The sequence below is a fragment of the Stigmatopora argus genome, chromosome 8, assembly GCF_051989625.1.
Source record: "Stigmatopora argus isolate UIUO_Sarg chromosome 8, RoL_Sarg_1.0, whole genome shotgun sequence".
NCBI classification, from domain to species: Eukaryota; Metazoa; Chordata; class Actinopteri; order Syngnathiformes; family Syngnathidae; genus Stigmatopora; species Stigmatopora argus.
Window position 1 is genome coordinate 8555466 of NC_135394.1, and position 14657 is coordinate 8570122.

Here is a 14657-nt window from a genome sequence, read left to right on the forward strand (position 1 = left end):
TTTAAAATAATGACGTGGGAATCAATGCTTAATAAATGCAGAGTAAATCTGTTTGTTGTATCAGGCTTGCCATATTATACAACAGAGTCAGAGCATAATATTTTCTTCCAAACTAAAGATGACATTTTAATTCACTCTGGAAATCAATCCACTTTAAATAACTGACAAACTAACCTTACATAACTTGACAGGTTTTATTATGATGATGCTAGCTCCGTTTTAATTAAAATATCTAGTGGGAGGTTGTGCACGCAATATGGGCAAAAGTATTGGGAAGATGTTTTGCTTCGTTTGGGAGCAAAATGTCTTCCAAAATAACCAGAAAAGTCCAGCTAATATTGAATCAATAGAATGAGAATGAAATGACCTGCTTAAATGAGCATCTTCACAGGCAACTGGGGGAGTTTTTTTCTGGTGCCAAATTCATTTTTGTCACGGATCTCATCACAGTTAAGGTTAAGCGGGCCAACAAAATGATTATTACAGTTTAATAAAATCAGAAACCAGTAAAAAACTTTGATTTGCCAATTCCATTTATTTTACAAGGTGGATTGGTAATAATTATTGTAAACTGCAATTTTGATGCTCTAGGAAAAATGCCATTGCACATTGAGCTTTGAGTTTTACATGAGTCATCTTGATAAAAGGTACATTTACCTGGAATTAGCATTGATTTGAATAAGTAATTAAAAAGGATTTTGCTCAACAGACAGTCAAAATCACACAACTTTCTAATCTATTTGAAATGGTTATTTAGTCGTCAATAAAGAGTTGTGTACAATATCTGTGGTTGTCATGATTGCAGTACAAGGCACCAATATTTGACAAATCTCCAAATTACATTTTAGTTACTGTCCGTGGATAAAGATTTCACATCCTGCCGTGTCGCCATCTCTGAGAAGAGCACTGTCTTTGGAGCTTTCGTTCCAGCCGGGGAGCACATGATTTCTCTCATTATTCTGGCTCCTGAACTAGGCAGTCCTATTAAATAGCTTTTAATCAGGACCACGCTTCATTACATTGAAGAGACTTTAAGCTGTCTTGATAAAAATAGCTTGCAGACCTCTGTCCACATTCCTGTATTTGACCAGGTAGGACGTAGTGGAAATGCTTTCATATAACAGCCATTGACGGGGTCTCGCTAAATGCTTATCCTCACAAGGGATACGGGGGGGTGCTGGAGCTGACTTCGGACACCAGGCGGGAGACACCCAGAACCGGTGGCCAGCTAATTGCAGACTTGTCTTCAATGTACTTTATTTATTTTTCACTGTCCAAGTTATGGTCACTCTTTTGTTACAAAAAAAGTCCGAAAACATCAAGGGGAACCTTTTGCAAACAAGGTTTACGGCTCAATAAATACCGAGCACCCAGAGAGATTTTTTTGTTCTTATTTTGTTTCCAAACACTGTTGTTACCCATAAAAAAGTGGGAATCATAATTAGCAACAAAATATTAGAGGGGATAAAGCAGAAAAAAAGCACATTTGAATCAATATGCTGGTCTAGTTTTGTGTAAAATTAAGGATTATTATGGGGCCAATTAGATCCATCCTGCCTTTAAATTCAAATATTGCAGTTCCTCAGACATTCTGTTATTAAAAACAGGAAAGTAATTAACCTAAGACACTTGTAATATACTAAATAATAACTAAAACTCTCATTGCAATATTATTTATCATATATTTAGTACTATGTCTCCCATGAGATTTTATTTGAAAAAGCCCCTGAAATGGCTACTGATTGGGGAAAAAAAGATAGTCTACTACCGCTCAAAGGCACAATACCAACCACAACCCAGAAAAAAAAGAGCTACCAATTGTTTGTTTGTCATCCTCCACGACCCAGCAGGGAGACTGCCAACTAAAAAATATGACACTTTGTCATAGGAGTATTACACTGCTGCATTTCATTTTACAATAATACACATCCCTTTCTTTGCAAGCATCGCCATGACTAATAAAAAGAAAATAAAGACATCCTTATAGAAGGAGCACAATCAGAAAAAAATGAATACAAGAAAAAAACCAATGCAATCAAAAATAATAAGTACAGACCAAAAACCATCGAGTCTTATTAAACTTAACACCTGAACAAAACTGTTTTGAAACACTTTTAAAAATGTCCATTGAATAGCCTACTTTTATGTAAAATGGTACTGCATTTCATCATTTGGGAGCAACAAACCAAACGACTTTGTATCATAAAATGACCTAACAGGACAATAAAAGGATACAAACTATAAAAAGCATAAAGGTGTCTCACAGAAAAGGGAGGAAAATCTCTTCCAGTTAGTGGCAATTGTTTTCCACCAAATGAATCTTGATATCATTAACATTTCCACTTTTACAATCCAAATCCTAGTCTTGTGGGACTTGATCGACTTCTGATCAGTGATGAACTCCACGCAGATCTTCCCTCCAGGGACTTGCATTATGATAATCAAATTATGTAAGCATGCTGCGCTTAACAGAGCAAACAACCAAAAGGCCTTGTAGTATCTCTTCCATTAATCCAAGATCTTTTTGTGCCCATAATAGAACCGCCTCTGTAATTATGTTTACGATAAATATAAATACTGGTGGAGGGAAACCATAGCAAAAGTTGCAGAAAACTCCGTCATATCAGAAATTGGGGAAAGCCACACAATGAATGTTGAGTGCTGATTGCAAAAAAATCTTTTTCTGTAATGTGTAGGTGCAGTAAAGGAATGCTCTCACATTTCTATGCATTGTCTGGAATAATGTTACTCTTAAGGAAGGATAAGAGAAATAGAAAATTGCAGTTTAGATTTTTTTTTCCATTCAAGAGCTGCTCAGAGTTCGCTTGTTAGCCTGTCAAGTTGTCACGAATCATAAAAGAATTTTGCATTGTCTGTGAAACCCGACTCACGGCAAGACATCCTATCCATCTGATAATGTATCATCATGTGCACGGTCGCACATATAGCAATTATAATCATGCACACTTTTACCATCCATCGAAATAGAAGATCCAACATGAAACAAAATGACCAGGACTGCCTTCCTTCTTTATAGAATGCAATAAAGCACTCAGGCTGACATTGATGATAAGAAGGATTGCAATGTCGGGAAAGAAATCTGATCTGGCCTTGTTAGGGTTGACTGACTGATGCTGCGTTGCTCGATAAAGTACAGTAGAGTAACTTCATTATGAATGCCACACAGGTCTCAATCAGTAATGAATAATGGAACAAAATAGTCACAAGGTATAAAATATTTCAATATGTATATGTGTGTATATGCAAGTGTGTATATGCAAGTGTTTATATATGCATGTGTGTATATGCATGTGTGTATAGTAATTCCACTATCTTTCAATTTCATCTATTCATTAATTGAATAAATTCATTCATCCATCAATCTATTTCTCTACAGTGTTGAACCTGTTCAGGGTCATGGGACGACCTCTTGGGAGTGGTTGCCCCTCAATCTATCCATCACAGAACACTTATCACAGCGGAATAGAACAAAAACTCCTGTTAAAACTCTCTGATTGTTTGGAATCTTTGCCGACTGAGGCTGTCAGGAGTATCGTTCCATTTTCAACAGTTTATGTTACATCTTTCTAAGGCTGCAAACTACAAGTTGACATTTCATCCATTTTGCATCAATTGCTTTAAAATGCAATTCAACAGCAATCAAATCCTCATAATTATCTTCTTTTTTTTTTTTTAAATTACTACCACCAGCACCAATATGTACAGACTGCTTACTCTAATTGAACAATTTCTACATCATTTTTTGAACAGTGTTTAGAGTTAGGGTTCATGACAAAAGACACGTACCAACAAATGCAGCAGCTTCTGCTTTGAATACTATGCAAAATCGACTGTCTTAACGCCATTGGATTGGGAACAGAAAACGTCAGAGCGGTGGCATGTTTCGGATCGAAACATCACACGGATACATATGCACATTATTGGGTTGCATACTCACAAAAGAGACTTTTCACAGGGCCGTAACAAATAACGTTGCAAAATCAGACAACTGCTGTCTGCTGCCTATTCATGCATTTTCAATGAATACTGCATGCTTGAGTAAAATGTCATGAAATATTCAGGTTTGGTCTTTAATGCTCTTGAATACTGACTCTGGAGTGTTTTATTACATAATAAAAGTGCAATGTATCTCTTTCACTCAGCAAACTTAAGATGAAAATGGAACGCATAGCACCAGAAGATGAATTCTTTGCAAAATATAACGATAACATGTTCAGAGCTGCATACCGCTGAGGATGTGACCTAAGTTTACATTTTTGGTCTGCACTGGTGACGTAACTCACATTATTCAGTGAATATCCGATTGGCATCACAGGAGCAGGAAAATAAAATGAAGTGAGATTCCCCTTGACAGAGCTTTTCCCATGTATAATACATATGCACTTGAATTCTTCTGGTACTCCAAGTGTGCTTGGAAGTGTATATATGTCAACTTCCTTAGTCCATTGGTTGTCTTTATTGATAAAGATTAACAGCGAAAATCATCAATTTAATACGGCCCCGACATACGACGCTCCAAATTACGTACCTGTCTGTGTCCTGTTATGACGTGCAAACTTTCTTACACAGAAAATATTTACTAAGTGTCATGACTGGAGCGACTGCATCGGATTTCGGTTTACGTTCACGTTCGTCCCCGCGTCGTAAACCGAGCTGCCCCGCTATACGTGACTGGATTCGCTCTACGTGACTGGATTCGAGAGAAGACTTGTGTTTCCGGGACAAAATATGTGACATTCGATTCCAAAATGAATATGAAGCGAACCGTGATTATCATGAACAGTGGTCGTGTAAAACGCCCTCTTACCTGTAAATGCCCCTGGTACATAATGAGGCGTCGCGGATGATTCCGTCAGAGACTGCCGGGACTTGTTCCAGACTTCTTGGGGCTCAAAGTCAAAGTAGAAGTGGTGACATCGAACGGCTGCGCTCAAGTTAAAGAGGAAGAAGAAGCTGAGAAGCGCCCAGGTACTCAATGTGTCACCTGAGCGAAGCAGCACCGCCGGCCGGTCACTTGAAACTCGGCGGGTCCGGGTCCGGGTCCTACTCCGTCCGCTACGCACTGGATGCGTACTGACGGACTCCTCAGCCTAAAACGAGTCTCTCTCCCTCCCTCGTTGCCCTCCTCTTCATCGTCATCGTGTTTGGGCTCTCCCGGGGTCGCTTATCTTCTTATAGCGCGCTCCTCTTCCTCATTCGATCGCCGCGCTCGCTCCGAGGCAGCCCCCTGGTGGGTGCCTCCCCCCTCAGTGACGTACACTTGCGCCTCCCTCGCGTCAATATTAAAGGAGCTTCGATTTTCCGCTGCAATTATGGCAGGGGTGTCCAAGTCCGGTCCTCGAGAGCCCCTATCCGGTCTGTTTTCCATAGCTTCCTCCTCTTGCACACCTGGAACAAATGAGCAACTCATTAGCAAGCTTCCAGAAGCTCCCGATGATTTGATTCAGGTCTGTTGGTGGAGGGAGACATGGAAAACAGACTGGATCGGGGCTCTCGAGGACCGGACTTTGTTAATTGAAATGCCATCAACCCATTACAAACGTCCAAAACACACATTTCGTGTTTGCATGATATTATTTATTCATTTAAGTCTAAAATGTCTTTTCCTATGTCTGTATTCTCACCCTCTTGCGACTGTGACAATGAAATTTCCATAATACGGGATGAATAAAGTTATCTACTCTAATCTGATCTAATCTAATATTTATTCATACAGTTTATGAACCGTTTATCCTCACAAGGGCCCCAGGGGTGCTGGAGCCTGTCCCAGAATCAGTGGCCAGCCAATCGCAGTGCACAAGGAGACGAAAGACAACCATTTACCCTCACACTCATACCTAGGGGGCAATTTAGAGGGTTCTTCTACATGGTTTTGCCATGTGGGAGGAAACCGGAGTACCCGGAGAAAACCCATGCAAGAAATAGTGAGGACCAGGGATCAAACTCCGACCCCACAACTGTGAGGCCAACACGCTAACCCATATCCAGTCAGTTTTCCATGTCTCCCTGCACCAACACACCTGAATCAAATAATCAGGTCATTATCAATCTTCTGGAAAGCTCCTTTCTGTGCAATTACTTTGGGGTGTGCAATAACAATGTGCAATATCTTAGATTGTGCAATCTTTTAGAATTTACCTTGCCTGGGCGTGACTTTTTATATTTGTATATTACTTATTTATGTTTTTACTGGGAAAACACACTTTGTGAAGTAGCACCACCAATTTCGTTATACACAGCTGTGTATAATGACAATAAAGACTTTAGATTTTTTTTTAATGATTTTTTTATCATTTGATTAGGCGTGTTAGTGGAGAGAGGCATGGTAAACTCGGGGACCGGAGTTGGACACCCCTGTGCTAACAATTCATCGAGGGCCGCCTGATAAATAAATACATTAAAATAATAATAATAATACATTTAGCTCACTGGCGACTCTTGACAGTGATAGACGTCCAATCCATTTTGTGATACCTTACTGCAAACCCTCCAGTCAAAAGGATTGGACATCTATCATCATCAACGGCAGTGATTTAACAAACCCATAAACAGTACATTTGATAGCTAGTTGTTACTGTGTACGAATAGTTGGCCCATTAGTCTCTCCGTTATACCACATGCCACTATTAGTGCTTGTACCTCACTATTCATAAACCACTCTGATAAAGTAGTAAAACAAAAACAGTATCAAATAAAATAGCAGTACAGTTTCTCGCTGAGACCATTTGTATCTTCAAATTTAATATAGATAGGGGCAACAAATCATCATAAAGGGAGCAGCATCATACGCAACTGCAGGAACTTCTCCATGCACTCAGAGCAATTGGGAAATAATAAGACTGAGCACTGAAATCCTGCACTGCCTTCAAAATCCTCAAATTCAAGATGGCATAGGAACAGGCCCACCTTAAATTTACCATTTATCCCCAAAATGACCAAATCTGTAAATGCTAAAATTCTTCATTGGTTTGGTCCCTTTTTCATTCATCAATTGTATTGTAGCTCAACTACTATCTGTTTTTACCAGCCCGTGTTCTGTTAAAAAGACTGAGTTGTTTCATTAAATTACCTCCTGCAGGTAAATCCATGACAACACAATGTTGCAGCGGACAAGCATTGTAAAGAAGCGTATTATCAACATTCGACGAATGCTTCTCTTTTTAACAGGAGGAAAATGTGGCTTAGTAATGTCATATCCATACAAAGTAGTTGTACATAATGATGTTCAGGCTCCATTTAATTACCTGGGACTCTCCGAGAGGCACTACAGGCATGATTCATGATAATTAGGATAAATGTCTGATGATTAGGCATGACACTTGCGAAGAAGCATATTGCCAATATGGCTTATGCATTCATGACGCACAGCCACATCATCCAATTTATTTTGTTGGCAGGTGGCAGTGCCCATTAGTGAAATACATTTTGTGAGACAAATCTATGAACATAGAAGAACGCAGATATAGCCTAACGTGAAAGGGATGAATTCATTTTGAGTCAAAAATAGACGAGATTTGAAAGGTCATTAGTGAACGGACTTTGACTACATGTCTAGCTGACAAGGCTTACGATTAAAAATTAAAAATTAAATTTAATGCCATGTTTCATCCGTAGGCCAAATCGGGATCCGATTTTTCAAAAAATATGTGACATGATCTTTTCAAAAATTATATGATGTATGGCTTTCTGATACAGAAGAACCAGTGCTCTATGCTTTCTTATATGTACAAATTAAACAGAAGGCTCATACTTCTTTCTTTTTTTGAGTTATTTCCACACAGGGACCATAATAAGCCACAGCTTCAATAAACATTAACCACTTACTATAAACTGCAGTTTTATGTTGATGGCTATTGGTCGTAACGCGTGCGTGTGCTTACATGTGTAAGCAGAAAGCAGTAAATAGCAATTCAGTATGTTTATGGCTTTTAAAGTCACTTTCCAGATCGCATTTGGTAGAGAATACATTCCAAAACAAGCTGGAGGAACAAAATTATTCATTCATTTTCTGAATCTCTTATCCTCACAAGGGTTGCGGGGTGCTGGAGCCAATCCCAACTGAAATCGGGCGCCAGGCTGGATGGCAGCCTGAATTGAATTGGTGATCAGCCAATCACAGGGCACGACGAGATGAACAACCATTCACGCTCACACTCATGCCTAGGAACAAGTTAGACCCTAAGATCCATGTTTTTTGGAATGTGGGAAAAAACGGAGTACCCGGAGAAAACCCATGCAAGCTTGGGGAGAACATGCAAACTCCGCACAGGTGGACCGACCTGGAATCAAACCCAGGACCCATGAACTGTGAGGCCGACGCGCTAACAACTCATCCGCCGGGTCACCCTGCAACAAATGTATATTTATGTATTTTTTTTAGACATGATGTCATACTATATAATCTAATAATGAAAAGCAAACAATAATAATGAAAAAATAGCTTGGCAGAAAGAGGCTGGTCTCCACCGTACTCCACAACTTTTTCAACAACCCAACCAAAAATCTCTTTTGCTACTTGAAGGGCGAGTCATTAGCAAAGAATAAACATGACCCAGTTTAGTTTAGGCGGATGGCAAAAAGTGTTAAGCAAAACAAATGATATCAAACAAACTATAATGATACTTCTCCTCAAAACATACTCACATTCTCTTCTCTGCAAGTAGCATTCACATATCAAGAATTCTACTTTACTTTGAAATATACGCGTGGGATGAATGAGATATCAGCACTGACAGCAACCATTCTCCCCAATAACATGTACGTATTTGTATCGATAATGAATCCGACCTTTCCTCATGAAGGTCCAATTTGGGGGTGAACGTTGGCATGATCTCACAATTTACTGACAGCCAACAGGACAGACCTCACTTTACCCGTGAGACATGTGCGGAACACACAGTCGAAGTGTATCTGGAAGCTGACTTGGCAAAAGGTTGACAGACAGTTTGAATGATTTAACACCAGAAGAACCTTTCAATGGAGTATCAGTGTCTCCGGGCATTCGACTCCCCTCCACGAGTTTGATTAAAGCATCTTGGTTAACAATGATGTATGGAACAGCCCAGATCAATCTCCGACCCCCAAAAAATTCAATGAATATCCACGCCAAAACCAAAGCACGATGATTGACCCTCTATCAAGACTTTTTACTCTTAACTGGTCAAAGGGTAATTTTGGGGATTTTAGGGAAGGTTGATCTGAGATTAAACTAAGAAAGTGATCATCAAAATGACACCCCAATGACCATCAATGTTATCAAGTGTCCCTACGCTATAATGAAACTGTCCAAATGTGATGTCATCTAATACATTCTCGCTGCAAAATCATCTATGTTTAACACATGCATTGTCAGCAACTCAATAGCGGCTGTCCTACTGACTTCTCTATGACTCAACATAGAAAGGCATGCATATCCATTTCTTGTAATGGAACATACTTCACTAAAACCCACTACATTACAATAATGGACTAGACCTCCTCAGCTTAATACAATTGCACTTGCTACAAATCTTCCATTGGAAAATATCACGCAATGCCAATGAGCATGCATTGTGGACACTTTGCCACAATGGGCACTGGGAAAATTAAAAGAAAATATTATTTTTATCGCAATCTTAACATGGATTTAATGATAGTATATGAATGAAAATATTCAGTAATGTCCATGCATCAAAGTACTATGTAAACCTTCCATTATGGTGTTTTTTTTACTGTAGAGATGAAAATTGCTTTCAATGTACTGATGCTTTTTACTTCTCAAGAACAAAATTGCTCTAAATGTATTGCCAGGCTGTTCTATATATTTGTGGCCATCACATTGATGCTGATGCCTTCTCATTAAGTCCGCCTCCCCCGTTCAGCTCTGATTCCTTGCGAGTGACATCCCATAATAGCGTCCAGTCATAGTCATAGTCCCTCATCAAGCCTGCATATCCTGTCCCCACTAATGTTGGCAATCACCAGGCCTAAATTTTTTATGTTTGGATGACATGTCCACAAAGGAAGTAGCCTCTTTAAATATGTAGCTTATCTGCTTGCTCTGCCGTCTTCATTACCGCTGTTGTCTGCGCACAATGTGGGATTCATGAGGATTCATAATTGATGTTTCTCAAATATTCCCTCAGATGTGTACAGAAATCCGGTTTATCTCCACTGCAAACACACGCTTGTAATGCTGACTGAACTGCTCCAGATGAGCCAAGCTTGCTTTAATAACATGCACACGTATTTTATACATTTCCCAGTAAAGTGAACATATTCAAAGGTAAATCAAGTCTGCTTTGATTATGACAACCTACTGATGATCGCTGACAGGGTGTTTAGAATGCAAATGCAGGTGAGCTACTTGGTGGCCGACAAATGGTAATTGCATTGATGTGCTCGCCAAGACAACTTTCAGGCCACACGCGTTTTATCTTTGGGCTTCGTTACACGTGGCAGGGTTAATTAGTGCCTTAGCAGAGAGTGAAACTATGAAATAAAGCACTCACTAGGCTCTGCCCCTTAAGTCACACATCAAATACATAAAAAGCAATAGTACGTTATTATTTTTTCAAATCCAGACAAACCTGATACATGTTTGCTTTCCAAATGATATTTTATGCAATATAGAAATTCTGGATGCATCTGTTCAAATCAATACGAGGTTGGGTATGTTGATTAATGGACCTACAGACCATTTGAATGTGTCTCACCCTTAACCTTTCTCAAGCTTTCAAACATGATCAATCATGTCCATCATACCAATGAGTATAGGAGGCGATGAGTCATCCACTCATTTGATCCCGCGCCGCCCCTCCACATCATTTACGTGGCGGATGTGGGATCTTCATCACAAGAGCACAGGAAAATGCTGGGAAAGCTATAAAACAGGTGGCGGGTGTGTAGCCAGAGGGTGGCTAATTTTTGCGTGTGTTGATAATTACCTCAGTTTTACAACGTTCCTAATGAGACATCCTTTTTTTCCTCATGGATCGCACTTATTGAACCGTCTCAGCAGGAGCTCCTTAAGGGGGAACGGTGATCATTTGCAAACGTCTGGAGAAATAACAATACTGACATAAATGTACACGTCAAGCTGACAGATGGGGCCATGCAATAATATTAATGATACCCAGGGCGCTTCTATCTTAAATGCTTTTTTGGGGCAATTAGCAATGTGACTGGAAAATGCTATTGGTTGAAACATGTCAGTGTAATGTATATTAGGTATTAAAAACAGAGAATTTTAACATTACACAAACAATCCAAATTACACTTTAATATTAATATGTTAACGCACATATACTGTACTATTTTTTTAATCACAAACTCTTAGATGAAAAAAAAAAACCCTAATCTTTCACATATTTTGAAGAAGTAGTAAGGGGAAAGGGCTCTCTCCAGTCGTATTTTTACGCCTTTTGATGAATGTGCATTTTGAGAAAAAAAATTGACCAAAAACAGAGCAGGAAAAGGGTTTCTCTTATGAGCGTTTTCTTTGGTGTAGCATTAACCTTGACTTTACAGAGAATCTATGACCACAAACTGAGCAGAAAATTGGTTTATCTCCACTATGTAGTCTTTTGTAAAAGAAACCTTAGACCGCAATCAGAGCAGGAAAAGGTTTCTCTTATCAGTGTGTGCTCTTGTGTTAATTCCTAAATTTAGGTATGGGGCTTTTCTTCAAAGTGCCTTCTTGTGTATGCTTTTAAGCGCGCCTTTCAGGCAAATCATTGACCCCAAGCTGACCAGGTTTTTATTTTCTCCAATGTGCATTCTTGTGTGCACCAAATGTGGCTTTGTGGAAAAGTTTTGGCAACCTGAGCAGGAAAAGTGTTTCTCTCCATGGTGTGAATTTGTGTAAGCATTTAAAGATAAATATAAAGAAAGGCCACAATCTGAGCGGGAGACGGGTTTTCCTAGGATTGCTATCTCATGTTGTCTCGAATTGCACTTTTGAAGGATATAGTTCCCATATCTTGCAATACAATCATGACATCTTTGATCCACTACTTAAGAGAAGATTTAAATCTTTTTTAAACTACTATAATTGCTCGTCATGCTTCAAATGCATTGTGGGAAGGGAGTGCAAGATTTTTTGCATTGTTTCTTGCTTTCTTGATGGAAGACCTTACTGGCAAAATAGTTGAAAATGGAAAACCATAGTCCCAAAGGCCACATTTTACACAAAACAGAACCAGAAAAGGGAAACAGTAAAACATTTATTTCTCCACACGTCTTCAGCCGTGTAGTCCCGGATCATCGGGTGGTTCAGCAACTAGGATAGGATACTTTCACTCCAGCAGTGCATTTTTATATATCAATATATTTTTTGGCATCATGATTTTTTAATGATATTTTCTTTTGAATATTTCAAAAGTAACTCACCGGCTGTATTCTTGGTCAGTTTGTCTTCTCCAGTCTGATTCTGTAGCTTCCAATTTTTAGAATCATGACATACATATTGGTTTCCTTTATTGAAGCATAAAAAGCAGTTACATTTGAAGCATACAATAAATGGACATTCTTAGCATTAACCTGCATGACAAAAACTGGTAACAATAGGCATGTGAAAGGTGGGTGATGAATGTGTTTCCCCTCTTGTGTAAATCCATCAAAGCTGGCTGATTTCCCTATGAGTGTTTGTGTGAGGGACACGGGGCAAGTGTGCATGATCATCTCTCAATGGCGCTTTGCTGTCGCTGATGACAGCCAATAACCCCTATACGACTTCTCCTCAAACAACAGAACAGTGACATAATTAATTAGAGAGGGTTATGGTACAGTGGTGCATGAAGTGTGTGGGTGATATTTTCTCTTCTCTGTCATCCCATTCAGTTAGATTCAGCTCTCCTTCCTGAAATATCGCCTTATCATGGGATGTTTCCAGGACTTTTTGATGTCTTAGGTGCTCATGTCGAGGTACGGGCTTGTTTACCATCTGATGGACAAGAGTGTGACCTTCCTTTGCCTTCGGGAAGGGGGAGTCGGGTCATGGTTGTTGTTTCGGCCAATGCACCAAATAGAAAAAAAATGACAGCAACCTTTTTCAGAATTCTGTTTGTCAGAAGCATATAAGCACGTGGCAATAATTTTTCATAGAATTATCTTGAATCCGAGTTTATGAGATTCAATTTTGTCATCAGTGCCCTGCGATCGGCTGGCCACCGATTCAGGGTGTCCCTCGCCTCTGGCCGGGAGTCAGCTGGGATAGTCTCCAGCACCCCCCGCGACCCTAATTAGGATAAAGTGGTTCAGAAAATGAATGAGTTTTGTCATCATAAGCTTAATTTCTTTTTTTTTTTTGCTTTACTGCACTCATCTATGTCCAACCTATGTCGTTTTACTAATAGTTGATTTGTGTTACGTGTGAATGGTTGTCAATCGATTGATTTCAATTTAAATAAGGGGATTAAGAACAGATTATCAATTACAAGGATTTTTTTCACCCCCAAAAATAGTGAAACTAAGCAAAATAAGAGTACATTGACATAATGGAGATGAAAATTAATTTTAAAGTTTGATACAGTTACAACATTGCCTAATGTAGTATATTGTGTGAAATCATAGCAAATAGTGAAATATGGTTCAACAGGCCTATGATGGAGTCCATTTTTTCCAGATTTCAACGCGAGTCTTGGTTTCAATGTGGTTCAATGAATTATAATCAAGTCGTACTTTGATAGCTTTCAAACTTGTTTTCCACATCAGTTAGAAGCCTAATGAGGTGTTTGTGTAGATACTTTCAAACACATTCCTCAAAAGCCAATGAATAAAAACAACATATGGCACCAACTGTCATCTTTTTTGCTAATTTCGTGTGCAAAGCCCTCCTAATTAGTCTTGCCAGTGTTTAGTCCTGACAGTCAATCAATACCAATAGTTCACATCATTCATTGGGGAAAGTCTCATAAATCTGAAAAGGTTCAAACCTCAGGGGTCACTTGGAGTCAAGAAATGCAAGACTTGATCATTTCATCTTATGGAACATGAGCTGAATGACACACATGAATCACTTGGAGTCAATGTCAAGGTTTGTCACGCTGCACGATATTTCATCAACATGAATCACATAGGCATCACACTCATGTACAACAACAACAAAAACTTACAGACAACATCATTTATTCATCTTTGACAAGAATATAAGACAGTAACTCCTACAATCTTTAGTTTCACTTGATTTTTTCAGGGCGAAGCACATGATACGGGCCATTTGCCGTGTAAATTGGTTTGAGATGTTTTTTGACCCAACTGTGCCCATTTCTTCGGATTGACGCTTTCGGACATTTATCATCTTCCATTCGCTTCTTACATTAAACTCCAAAGTATGTTTTGATGCCAGCATGATAAACGAACATCAGACGCAATGTGGCGTTTTTGATCAGATAAAATGAGATTTATTTATTTTACAAGCTTGATGACAATGATACTGTAACAGCTTATCAATAATTGACTCCATTTAAAATCTGCTTATTCTTGGGAAAGTTGAATGTTTATGCAAATGTTGAAATGTCAAAACATCTCGTATTTGCCTTATCTTACATTATATTACAAAACTAAGAGGGGCGCAACTGAAAAAAACCTTTACCTATCTGTAGGTAGTAAAACTCTCAAAATGACAGAGTAGTAAGTTAATATCAGCGAAAAAATAC

At 39.0% G+C, this 14657-nt stretch overlaps 1 protein-coding gene across 3 annotated transcripts in view; it reads right to left on the bottom strand.

The window, feature by feature from the left end:
• Positions 1-5373, bottom strand: part of pex5la (peroxisomal biogenesis factor 5-like a) — a 56535-nt gene extending 51162 nt beyond the window's left edge. For all 3 annotated transcript variants that reach the window (XM_077607763.1, XM_077607762.1, XM_077607761.1), the window contains exon 1: positions 4829-5373. In XM_077607763.1, the coding sequence (XP_077463889.1) occupies positions 4829-4849 (21 nt within the window). In that variant the 5' untranslated portion in view covers positions 4850-5373. The remainder of the gene's footprint in view (positions 1-4828) is intronic.
• Between the last annotated feature and the right edge of the window lie 9284 nt (positions 5374-14657).